Here is a 13,552-nt window from a genome sequence, read left to right on the forward strand (position 1 = left end):
TTAGATTAAAAGTGAAAATAGATAACGTTCTTTGGAGCAATTTTAATTTTTTAAACGTGTAAAATAAATAGAGTAAATAATAATATCTTGTAAATATCTTATTTAAATTTAAAAAATATGTAACTACTTACATTTTTTTAAATTACTATATTATTAAAATCTGTAAAACGAATAAAGTTATAATATATAAAATAAATAAAAAAATTAGATTAAAAGAGAAAATAAAAAAAATTAAATTAAAAGAGAAACTATATAAAGTGCTTTGGAATAATTTTAGTTTTTTAAACGTGTAAAATAAATAGAGTAAATAATAAAATCTTGTAAAGATCTTATTAAAATTTAAAAAATATGTAACTACTTATATTTTTTTAAATTACAATATTATTATAATCTATAAAATGAATAAAAAATTAGATTAAAGGAGAAAATAGATAAATTGTTTAGAACAATTTTAGTGTGTCGCATTATCTCCTTGGAACTCTCTTTTATATAATATATAGATATAGATTTATGTAGTTAATTTCATTTATTTCTATAGCCAAGCTTACAAGCTTTGTAGAGTAATGAATTGTTCGTTCCTATCATTAACATTTCTTAAAAAAATTGAATGATACATTTTTGTATAAGTTTCTTCCAAAACATCTAGTATATCACTTATATATTATGTTTAAGAAATTTGGTTTTACATATTTTAATTTTTACAAGCATGAAAATTAAATAATGTCATTTTACTAATGATTTTAGTTCTAATGAGATTTTTTTTATTTTAAAATTATTTATATTTGCTTTTTTTAGGTAAAAATAAAATTAAAGATTGTAAATAAGTTTTTTTTTTTTGTATTTCTAAAAATTATTATTTTTAATTGAGAGTACTAAAGGTGTTTTAATTTTTTTTTTCAAATAATAAATTATAGAGATGAAAAAAAATAAAAATAAAATATTTATTAATGAGATATTTTGTACTAAATGAATTTTAGAATGTGTGTTAAAATAAAATTTAAAAATTTACAATGAGTTTATTTCTAAAGGGAAATTTCAGTTTGTATGCTTGATAAATGCTACTATTTTAAAAAAAAATGCTAGACATATTAAAGATTTCAAAATAATGCTATTTTTTGGTACTTTACCCAAAATACCATTACCATTTCCCCCTTCACTTTTCACTTCTCATTTCTCTCTTCTCTCTTACCTTTTTCCCTCTCCTAGTTCACTCTCTTTCACCTCACGGCACCACCAACACTACCACCATACTAAATACTATATTTCGAATAGATCTGGGCATGATTTTTGGGTTTTTTTTGTGTGATTTTTTTCAGATCTAAAACTCTGAAATTTGCAGAAAATCGATCTTGCTCGATAGTGCTCGATGCTAGCTCGATGGGGCCTTCAAAATCATGATTTTTTTTATGAAAAAACGACTTTGCTCAATAGTAGCTCGATGGTGCTCGATGCAATTCTTGCAAGAGACATAATTTTTCACTCGGTTATCCATTTGTGGTGAATTTTTTTTTTTTTGGGTATTTTTTCAAGATCTACATGTTTGACATGCTCATATGCACATTTGTGAAGTGTAACACTTGTAAAAAATACAAAAGTGCAAACATACCTCATGTTTAAGACATCTTTTAGTATGTTTTCAAGTTTTAAACTTCTCAAATATGCATATGAGCATGTTAAACGTATAGATCTTGAAAAAAATACAAAAAAAAAAAATCACCCCAAACGGATACCCGAGTGAAAAATTGTGTCTCTTACAAGAATTGCATCGAGTACGATCGAGCCACAATCAAACCACTATCGAGCAAAGTCATTTTTCATGGAAATCTTGATTTTGAAGGCCCCAGCGAATGGTTGCTCGATAGTGCTCAATGCCAGATCGATGGGGCCTTCAAAATCAAGATTGTTCATGAAAAAATGACTTTGCTCGATGGTGGCTTGATGATACTCGATGCGATTCTTGCAAGAGACGTAATTTTTCACTCGAGTGTCCGTTTATGGTGATTTTTTTTCTTTTGGTATTTTTTCAAGATCTACATGTTTTACATACTCATATGCACATTTGGGAAGTTTAAAACTTAAAAACATACCAAACCATATCTTAAACATGAGGTATGTTTGCATTTTTGTATTTTTTTTCAAGTGTTATACTTCACAAATGTGCATATTAGCATGACAAACGTGTAGATCTTGAAAAAAATACTCAAAATAAAAAAAAATCACTTCAAACGGACATCCGAGTGAAAAATTATGTCTTGTGCAAGAATTGCATCGAGTACCATCGAGCCACCCTCGAGCAAAGTCGTTTTTCGTGAAAAATCATGATTTTGAAGCCCCCATCGTGCTGGCATCGAGCACCATCGAACTGCCATTGAGCAAGGTAGATTTTCTTTAGATTTCAGAGTTTTAAATCTGAAAAAAATCGCAAAAAACCTAAAAAAAAAATGCCCAGAACTGTTCGAAATGCAGTATTTAGTATCTTAAGTGAAATAAACATCATTATATTTGAGAAACAATTAATTACCCATAAATTTATACTCAAACAATCATCAAAATGTATGTTTCTTTGAGTATATTATGGTTATCTCTACAAGGTGGCCGAAGTTTTGGAGGTTTTTCTGGTGTTGGCGGTGGCGTCGCTGTTGTGGGTGGTAGTGTCGTGAGGTGAGAGAGAATGAATAGAGAGAGAGGGAAGAGAGAAGAGAGGAGTGAGGGGGAAATGACAATGGTATTTTAGGCAGGGTATCAAAGAGTGACATTATTTTAAAATCTTTATTATGCCTAGTATATTTTTTAATTAGCATCATCTATGATGCATAGAATGTGAAATTTTCCTTTCTAAATGGGTGTGTATTGTGGAGTGAAAAACAGAGGAATATGTATAGTAATACCTTGTGTAATGTGAGGTTAACAACATCTTTTTTTATGAAAATATAAAAAGAAACAAAGAGCTGAACTCACTACTACTATAATTTTAGTGTCTACTTTCCTAGATACTAATACATATTTAATAATTATTTCTAAAATACATATTTTGAACAAATATCATTATCTTATCATCTACCATTGTCTTTATCATTACAATACCATGTCAACAAATTAATTAGTGTCTACTTTTCCTCAAACAATGAGCCGTTTATTAACCGGTCATAAATATTTTCAAAACACTTGCTCCTAATCTTTTGATAATAGTCATTAGATGACCCATATGAGATCAACATCAAATAATAATAATAATAATAATAATCGCCCATATGATTAAAATGATACACAAAATATAACCTTTCTTTCATTTCTGTCTCCTTTTATTCTTTCGTGTGTTTTGAAACAATGGTATTATGCCCAAATCCAATTGCAAATAAGGGTGTGGATTATAGACCAAGTCATAAGAAGAGGAAGAGATGACACTGACATTATCTACTCTTCATTTATTTAATTACTTTTAATTATTTTCTAAGCCAAAAAAAAAAAGAAATTATTATCATCAAATCATCATCCACACGACCAAAGTACCATTTGAAATACTATTTTTGTCTCATGTATATTGTTCAAAAGACAAATTTGTCTATATAGTTTCATTTATTCCAATACTAATTTTGTCTCATGTATATTTTTGTTTCATTTAATTAAAATATATTGTTAGATTTTAATATTTGAATTTTTTTAGATATTAAAACTATATTATGCAATTAAAATAATTGATATATTAATCATATTCAAAAACTTTTTGACAAAAAATAAACGCATTAGAATATTTTCTTTCTTTTGGAGTAATTGAAAATAGTAAATAAATAGTGCATTTTTTAATAATTGAAAATATAGAAGACTAATGTGATATTTCAGCCAAATACATGAATATACCAAAAAGCATGGCATAACATAATTGGAATAAATGAGCATACTAATTTTAAGTATAGAGTTTGTCAATTTATATAATGGATTATCCAATTTTCCACTTGACATATCTATTAATACACCGCTATATCCAATTTTTATACCTATATAAAATTTGAAAACTAAACATCTATTAGAGAAAACTCCAAATTTGGGTCATTTTGCTAAGAGCCAACTAGAGACCAGATTTAACAATTACGAAAGAAAGACATTATCAGAAGTTTCATTTCTTTTCTTTCTTTAGTAAGTGTTGTTATTTGTATACATCACAATAAAAACAAACCATGCATATGCTTTTAAGTTAAAGAAAATATATATGAGAGAGAGCCAAAATTACAGCAAGAGACCTATAATTCAGTGATCAAATCATAGAGAGAGAGAGAGAGAGAGAGAGAGAGAGAGAGAGAGAGAGAACATTATAAAGCAAAATGAAAGCTTTGAATGAAAACCAAGATCGAAGGAGACCAATGACTCGGTATGCAAAAAAAAAAAAGATGAAAAATTCAAGAAACATTTGTATATTTAATCAATCAGAGTGGATCTTTGGGCTTTGATCTTCGCCGCACTGCTCAATACCTTCACTTTCCTGTTCTTGAGCAATAGGATTAGGACACTGATCCTCATTAACCTGCTCTTCACTCTCATTTGTGGCCTGTGGAATAGCGTGAGATGCCGAACTCGTCTGCTGCTGCTGCTGTTCTTGTGTCAAGCTCGTTAGACCATTCTGCTTCAGATACGTGTCCAGAGGACGGCTTGCATTTTGGAGAAGGCTCATCATGGTGACGCGGCTTGACCCTGCTTGCGAATCTTCTTCCCGGCCGACAGGATGGGAGTTCAAGTCCAGTGCTTCCTTGGTGGTTTCAGCCAGCACACACTGATTCTTGGATTCTGACTCGTTTGCAGACCTTGTTTCGTTGTCTGAAGGATCAAGCTGTGATGACACATGTCTGGAGGTGCTGTCTACTTCTGTTTCATCTCTTGGATCCCATAATGTTTTCTGATTTCTATTGGCGAGCTCTGCTTCGCGCTCTGATTGGCGTTTCTTCTTGTTCATCATGAGGGTTTTGAAACGGCGTTTAACTGTCATGCATACATTACATGTGCATGAAGGCTTGTGCTTGCCTTTGCCGCTAGGGGGCTGGATGCACACGATGCACGAGCAGCCAGGGCGGTGCCTGGGGTGTTTTGTTGTAGTGGCGACTGTTGTGGTACCTGGGTCGGCTGCATTGTCTCCGAGCATTGCTGCATTTGCCAGAGCATCTAGGCCGGAGGATTCATTTTCCTGGGTTGGTGGCCTGTTGGTTGATGATAGTACTCTCCTTTTTTTGAACTCTGCACATCAAATAAGATGTTTGGTCTCAATAGCTTCTCATGAATAAGTGCACAGAATGCAGGAGCTTATCTGCGCAAATTTTGATACTATTATGCAGATTGACTTCTTGTCATTGTTTTAAAAAAAAGGTTATCAAAATTAGGAAATAGAAAAGGTTGCTTATAAAGAAGCAATGACATAATTTTTTAGCAGTCACTCTTAACGTGAGAAGATACTTTAATCTTAAAATTCAAAGTGGTAGACAATGCGGCCTTTAGAGTTTGACTATGTAAAGAAGCATATGCATAACTTCATATACTATTTAGTAGTAAGAAATGTATGCCAATTTTGATACTTATTTTCTAGATAAACAACGCCCAACTATATGAGCTATAAGACCAGATATTCAAATATTAGATCATAGTTTGCACCTGTCTATACGAGCTATTATATATAACTAGTAGACATGGGATTGGGATTTATAAAATGGCTCAAACTACTACTATTTATAAACAAGACAACATTTAGGAACTGTTATTAAAGGGGGAAGAGGATGAGGGACAAATCATCTAACCCTTATTCATTCTAAGAAGACTTTCCAGTTCCCTTGGGGTCAGTTCATCTGGCACAGAGCATGAACACCTGAGAATAAAAAATCCCAGAACATGAAGCATTTATTCGAGAACTAGTTTTCTCCTGAATGAAGGAATAAAGTAAAACCCATATTGAACCTGATTTGATCCCAAACGTTGTCAGCACATGTCCACTTATGTGGAAGAAGTACATCAACTGGTAACCTTCTCCATTTAGAGCAACTATCACACTGAGTCCATTGCTCTTGTTCCCTTTAGATCAAGTTCAGTAGTTCAGAATTATATGGATCTATTTCTACCCAAAATAAATAATAATAATATATATTTCTATCATTCTTCAACCAAAACCTAGAAAATATATTGGCACACACCTGTGCATATGCATGCAAAACATTACATGCTTTATGACAGATGGAAGGAAACATTCAATTGAATCAGGATACGACAAATTGTCAATAAAAGAAGAACATGTAACTTTTCTATATCTCAATGTACACAACCTTTCTAAGCAAAGAAATAGAGCTTTTCGCATCTAGACTGATGTACTACTAGGCTTTATATCAGCAAGATATCAAAATTCAATAAAATGACAAATTAAACTCAAATTTTATCATAAAAGATTCTACTTTAGTCTTACCCAGTTGAACGGACTATGAAAATACTTCTCTTCCCCAAAACTGGGGGTTCCTGGCAAAAAGACATGCATTAATATTACCACATGAGTCAATAAAAAAGTTTCTTGACAGCCAAGAAAGTTAAGTTTATTACGCCTGGAAGCCTAAATAGATCTGCTTTACAGGGAAAAGTATGTTGGAAAGGTGTTCTTATTACATGAACAAACATATCAACCTCTGCAGAGCAGTATGCTTGCAAAGGAAAATTGTGTAATTAACAAACTTTGCCCCCAAAAGTCCATGAAGCTTAGGATGTTTTGAAACAAAGGAAGTAAGCTACTTCCATGTAATTTTCTCGAAAAACATCAAGTGGACTAATATTAGAAAGAAAGGGGATAAATTAACTAAAGTTAATGTATCAATGAAAGAAGAAAGCTTTGGTGGATGCTAATTTCATCCACTTTTCTTGAAAAACATCAAGTGGACTAAGATTAGAAAGACAGTTGATGGATTACCTCAACTCTAACTACTAAAGAAAGAAAAGAAAAATATCAATGGAAAAGTTAGTCGAAATAGTGAAGGCTCTAAAGGAATCAAAATTCCCATCTTTAGATTATTATCTGCAAAAATTTATCGTTGCTGATGATTGAGTCAGGTTACAGAACATACAGGTTAACATACTTAAATCAAAATAAAGAATGAACAAGAAAATTCAGAAGAAATGTTTTAGATGGCTCAGCTAAGTGTACTTACTTCATATTCTTCAAATTCATGATCCTCAATCATGACAGTGCTTGGTTTGACAGAAGGAGGCGGACGAAGCAAATCCTGAGCCTCTTCCCATGTAAGTTTTAACTCCAGAGCTTCCTGGCTATCAATGTGCAACCTCTTATTTTTCGAACCAAGATTTCTAGCTCTTTTCCTCTCTGGAACCATTAACGAAGGCAGCAACAAGCTCTCCCTTGATCTGCCCTCATGCTTCTCAATTTTATTCCAGCTAATATCAGCATTAGCTGAAGACAATTGTTTGGATAGTGCATGTAAGTGGGTATCCGCACTTCCCTTCAGTGACTGAAGAAGGCCAGAGTAACCACTTATTATAGGTAGGTTCTCAAAAACACCCGAAATGAAAGGTTCACTTGAATGACCGCCATTGTGAATGGCAGATGGATGAGTGTCCTGTTTATTTTAATAATTTATATATCAATATTATATGATCCAGGATGCTAACATAATAACTGACGATTTTTTACCTGCATTGCAACAGAATTTGATGCTTTCCGAAATCCCATAATAAGTTTTCCCTCAGGATCCATACGACTGAAAGTCACTATTATAAAAGTGGGGAAATATCAAAACCAAACCACAACCACGTTAAAGTACTTAAAAGAAAAGTTTAGTAAAATAATGTAAATAATAAGCTGTTCTTTAGCGTTGATTCTTTTTAAAGATGTTGTCTAACACAATAATTTGCAGCAGAAGCATTCATTTGAAGATAATTTCATGGCTAGAAACAAGCAAAGCTTAGTCCTCGTAATTCTTTCAATCACATTGTCAAGCATTTTAGGCTGTAGAAAATACTGTCATGAATTGTCAAGAAGAAAAGAGGGTGAACAAATGTGTAGTGAACTCAAGTCAATATATTGCTATAATATATAGGAACAAGTTTTTCAAAGCCATGAAAGCAAATCATTACCTCATCCTTAATTTATACCAAAATACTGCAATTTTCTTTTATAAGATACATTATGAGGACTTAATTCACGCACCCTAACCCACCTAATTACTTGAGCAAGCCTCAAGTAGCTTATATCTAGATACTTCATCATATTGTAATTACAGATACAAACTAGGCATAAGGAATTCTCTAAGTAATAAAGTCACGGGAAAATACCAGTATCTCCTGCTTGCAACTGCATGGACTGGATGCATGGGGTCACACCCTCTAAAACGTACATCCTGCTGTTATTATTGGGCCAAAATCTGAACTGGAATACCCACTCTTTCCCTTTTACATCTTGAATCTTTAAGGGAAGACCTTCAGGTTGAGAAATAGGAGGAAAATACGCCTGCATGGTATTTTAGTGAAGTAGATTGACTGCAATAATAAGTATAACTATGACTAACATTGAACAACAGTTGAAATGACTCAATAACCAAAGGATAATACTTACTTCAGCACATGCTTTTGGAAGAACCAGCCGACCAATTCGACCAGCATCACTGGCACTGAGCATCTTTTCAAACAATGGGACAATGGTAGAATTTGAGCTTTATTAATATTGTGGTTAAGGAGTACTGTTATAAGTGCAAGAATAATGATTAAACTCGTTAAAAAAAAGTTTGAGTCTATGGTTCTAGTGAGAATATACATATATATTTATGAAAAGAAAGAAAGACAAGGATACTCTCCAGATATCTGTTGCAACTCTTGATCAGTAATTCTAGGCCAATAACGAGGAAGTAGCTGATTCCTTCCCCGCCCTTCAGCAGGTGGCCGTGCAACACGTACCTGCGAGGCCATATTAGTGTTTGCTTCCAAACTTGTACCTACCGTTGACCTTGGGGGTTTTGGCAAAAGATGCCTAGACCTAGCTCCTTGTAAAAACAAGGAAGATGTTTTACTTTGCTCCCTCTCATCAATAATAGCACCAGGGAACGAATTTGAATGTCCTAAAGGACCACCAAGAGTCATAGTCAAATTTGTTTGTGGTAGTGCTTCATATACATCATTTGCTCCTATACTTGCTTTGCGAAGTTCCGCTTTGGCAGCTTCAGATGATCCAGTGGATCCCTGATTAAAACTTGAGAGATATGTATTTCCAGCCTCTCCTACTGGTGGGACTTCCTCCTGTTTCATTTTCCGGAACAAACCATTTGTTTCCTCATTCTGAGATTGAAGTAAGTGCCTAAGCCCAATACCCTCTGTATCATTGCTCAACTGCATGAACTTTATGCTATCAATGTTATTTCCGTCTAATTGGTCATTGGAAGAAATATGTTGCAGCTCACTGACTTTTGATGTGCCGAGTTCATTAGGCTTATCAGCACTGGTAATCTGTATAAAATTTGTTTCATAAGCAAAACGGACCCGTAACTCCTAAATTGTAAATAGTAAAGTATTTTCAAACAGTACTCTAGTTCAACAAAAGATACGAAGAGTGATGGAATTATAGAAAGCAACACCCATATCTATTAGCTAAAAACATACACAAAAGGTTGGCCTTAATTTACACCTTTAAAAGCTAAGGTCATCAGTAGCAATAAGAACTTATCAATTATAAATTTGACAGTAGTTATGTGGAGAACTAGTGCAAAAGCACGTGTATGTGGCTACCAAAGTAGCAGTCTGAAGTACCCAAATTTACATATATATTCAACATTACAAAATTAACAATAAATGAGAGAAACTAAAAACTAAAATCCTCAAAAACTCAATAAAAAAAATTCCAAATATACATATGGTGCTTGGTTATTATTTAAGGTTCTAACACATGATATAAGTGTAGATAACTATATTATTCATCTTACAGGGTGAGATCCAGATTTCTTTGCACAATTTGCACACTTCACACCACCACAATCGAGTAGCTCAAGCAGAAATCTTGAAGCAATGCACCCACAATGGAGACGCTGGAGAAACCAGAAATTATTTAACATATAAACAGGAAAATCAAAGAGGGAAGAAGCAACTTGTTGAATTATTTGGCATGTTCTTACCTTGCCACATGAAATGCACTCTCTCCAACCAGATTCTGTTGAATGGTAAACGTCGCAAAATACTAACTGCTCATAGGCAGACCTAAAATTGGCACATGTTTCCAGATTAAGACAAGTATTGCATGTTGAAGATCATAAGTTTTTTCTAAGCAAATCAGAGAGAACAATTAACAACTTATGTTCCCAAATGGGCTTATCACAGTTATCATATGAATCATGTAAATATTGAAAAATTCTAGAAGAAAATCCCTAAGTTCATCGCTAAGACCAAAACTAGTCATCCCGTTTGGTGTCCCACACTGGTAGCTGCTACTCCAATGTGAGATTTTTTTTCGCCTAAGATGTCAGATAATTATTATAACAGATAAAATTATATTAGATAAGCACTGGTCAATACATCCACACAACACATCTTTGTATATATATGATCACTCTATATTGCAGAAAATATACATATATTTTGAGAAAAAGAAAGGAAGCGCATCAGTCCAAATTCATATACACTAAATGGGTCTAATAATCTAATGGCATAAATTTGGTATGAATGACCTACACCAAGTCATTCTTTTTCTAATTAGAGAACTAATAATCGATTGGCTTAACTTTGCAAAATAGAAAATGTTCTTTAAACACTGTAAAACCCAATAATAGTAAAATCCACAATACAAAATTATAATAAAATGAGACCGTTTTAATGACTAGATTATATTGTCTTCATACTATTTTTAAAACATTGGTAATTATTTTTCTTTTTGGTATTAGAAATTATTGTTAAACAACATTGAATATTATACGTCAGATTAATCCAATCAAATTCATTTCAACAAAAATTTCTTATATTACATATCTAGCTAATATACATGTTGCGTCTATAGATACACAAACATTTTACACACAAATACACGTGTGTACACATAACACATATATACAAATATAGGAGAAATTTAAAATAATAATAATAATAATAACCAAATAGTAAATAGAACACTTGAAAAAACGTATAAAACAGTAGACATAAAAAATCAATCTAGAAAAACAAAAGGCCCATTCTTCGTAAAAATGCTAACATTTCTCAAGAAATAAGCAACAGAAGCGAATAATTACCCGCACTTATCACAGAGATTAGCATATCCACCAGATCGCAAAGCCCAACCTTTCTTCCATTCAATCGAAGTCGAAGCACCACACGACACATTCATACAAGCCATTCTCACACTCAAGAACTCTGAAACTTCCACACATATAATCTAATCACATCGAATTTGTAAACATATACACACAAATCCCCAATTCAAACTCCTTTCACAAATACACACAAAAATAAATTATACACACAACGTAAAATCGTTCAAATAATAATCAGTACCAAAACGATGGAAAGAGAGAAATCAAGAAACTCAGTAGAACTAACCTCGACTCAGATTACAAACTGCTCCAAAAGAACAGAACTAGCTCATTTCCCGGTGCATCTACGAAGAACGATATGTATATATATGTATATGCTGGTTTAGTTTCTGTTCGATTCTTTGAGTGTTGTGGAGTTACTGACCTTGGATTGATATAGTGGCCGGAGAAGTTGTTGAGTAGGAGTTGGGAGTCAGATTCCGATGACCGGAGGTTTGAATCGGGCGATCGAGTTTTGGGGGAAGAAGACGTGTGTTGAAAACCATATGAAAGGGTTTGGAGAGAGAAAGAAAGGGAGGGAGAGAGAGAGAGAGAGTAGAGAAGAGAAGAGAGATGGGCACAACAACAACAACAAAATGCATGCACGATATCACGATGATTATGCTTCAAGACTCGGCCAACTCGCCCACTTTCCTTTTTCCTCACTTGCCCCTTCTTTTTTATTTTTCATTGCACCATATTAATATAAAAAAATAATTTGTAAATATAATTATTTCGATAAAAATCCCCTAATATATAACTTCAACCTATTTGATTACCAAACAAGTCAAATTTAGGAAGATAATTAATAATTTTATTAATGGGTAATTTCTTATAGTCAAGTTAAATTTATGAGAAAAAGGGTATTTGGTAAAATAATTTTTTTAATGTAAAATTTTTAAACTGATAATATTTTGATTTTTTGTAAAGTAATCTTCTCGACCGAGACAGAGGCAAGTATATAGGGAGTTAGGAAAAGAAAATTACATTGTATTTTTATTTTATTTTGCACATTATATTTGGATCCTAAAATTTAATTAATACAATCTATTTTTATTAAAAATTAATATATATTATATATATTTTTTAAGTTGTACTTACATTTTTCTTATTTTTTTTCGTTTTGATAATCTAAAAATATATATAAATAATATATATTATAAATATATTTAAATAAAAAAATTAAAACAAAAAATATATATAAACTTGTTAAAATAAGGGTTTTTTTTTCTAAAAAAGTATACATTATTTTTTAAAAATAAATTATAAAAACAAGATAAAATAAAATTCTTAAAATTAACAAAAAAATATCAAAAAAATATTGAGAAAAAGTGTACAATATTAATTTTTTTAATTAATGTGGTGCTTATATATATTCATGGAGTACAAATATAATGCCCCTTTATTTTTCCTTCAAAATTTACAATTAGCTTTCTTAATTATTTTTATTTTTGACTCCACTCCTATAATACAAATCTACATCATTTCTTGCGGACAATTTCGATAGTTTGTGAATATAATTAAAATACGGTTCGCTTCTTATTTACAAAGTTACTCAAGGAAAAAAATATATTAAAAAACTATTTTATTAAGTGTTATATCTATTTTTGTTGATTACTTGAGTATAATTTTACAATAATTATAAAATATATTGAGGAATATGTTTTTTTTTACTCGATTTAATAAAATTTCTACACTACCTTGTTCAAGTTTAGATCAACACCATTTCTTAATTAACTTAAAAATACAAAATATAAAGAAAATAGTTATTAGTGTAGATATTGCACGAAATAAAGAGCTAAATATAAAAATATATATTGAGAGAGAGTTACAGTAAATCCTTAAAACAGAGGTTATAATAAACAAAAAGTAAAATAGAAAGAAAATAAGTATTAGAATTGTCAGATATTTTGCACTGAATAAAGAGAAACAATAGTAATTTTGAAAAATATATAAAATAATTATTAAAAGAGAGAAAAAAAAAATACATACAAATCTTTAAAAGAAAAAAGTGTTAAATACGGCGGCGAAGAGAAGCACCGTAAAACGCGGTATCAAACACTTTTATTTAATCCAATTAGCATATTTCGCATGCAACATATCAGAACCGTAATTACCAAAATACCCTCCATTTATTTGCGAAACTACCTAAACGAGCAACGATAAAGTGTGGGCACGAAATCTGGGTTCTATGGTCTTCTCCAAGTCATCAGACCGTCCAACTGAATTTTAAATCCAAACAGTGCTAATATTAAACG

The 13,552-nt window shown here is 31.8% G+C and overlaps 1 protein-coding gene across 2 annotated transcripts; it reads right to left on the bottom strand.

Annotated features, from left to right (window-relative positions):
- Positions 1–4,102: 4,102 nt before the first annotated feature.
- Positions 4,103–11,961, bottom strand: LOC133800559 (B3 domain-containing transcription repressor VAL2). 2 transcript variants are annotated; one of them, XM_062238553.1, is made up of 13 exons: positions 11,542–11,961; positions 11,235–11,355; positions 10,131–10,212; positions 9,942–10,043; positions 8,819–9,468; positions 8,585–8,681; positions 8,305–8,479; positions 7,664–7,740; positions 7,164–7,589; positions 6,434–6,483; positions 5,935–6,048; positions 5,778–5,845; positions 4,103–5,223 (listed from the first exon to the last, which is right to left on the bottom strand). In XM_062238553.1, exons 2-13 carry the CDS (start codon positions 11,336–11,338, stop codon positions 4,418–4,420), a joined length of 2,751 nt encoding a protein of 916 aa, XP_062094537.1. In that variant the 5' UTR covers positions 11,339–11,355; positions 11,542–11,961; the 3' UTR covers positions 4,103–4,417. The 2 variants fall into 2 exon arrangements, with proteins under 2 accessions (XP_062094537.1, XP_062094538.1); XM_062238554.1 differs by having other exon boundaries at positions 11,235–11,361.
- Between the last annotated feature and the right edge of the window lie 1,591 nt (positions 11,962–13,552).

Source organism: Humulus lupulus, chromosome 9, assembly GCF_963169125.1.
Source record: "Humulus lupulus chromosome 9, drHumLupu1.1, whole genome shotgun sequence".
Taxonomy (NCBI): Eukaryota; Viridiplantae; Streptophyta; class Magnoliopsida; order Rosales; family Cannabaceae; genus Humulus; species Humulus lupulus.

Bases quoted from the DNA above. Each gene is read 5' to 3' on its own strand.
- LOC133800559 (XM_062238553.1), bottom strand. From the start codon at position 11,338: ATGGCTTGTATGAATGTGTCGTGTGGTGCTTCGACTTCGATTGAATGG. The intron at 8,480-8,584 runs GTAAGTATTATC...AATACCATGCAG, and splicing joins TTCCAAAAGCATGTGCTGAA to GCGTATTTTCCTCCTATTTC. The intron at 6,484-7,163 runs GTAAGTACACTT...TCTTTTTGCCAG, and splicing joins ATGAATTTGAAGAATATGAA to GAACCCCCAGTTTTGGGGAA.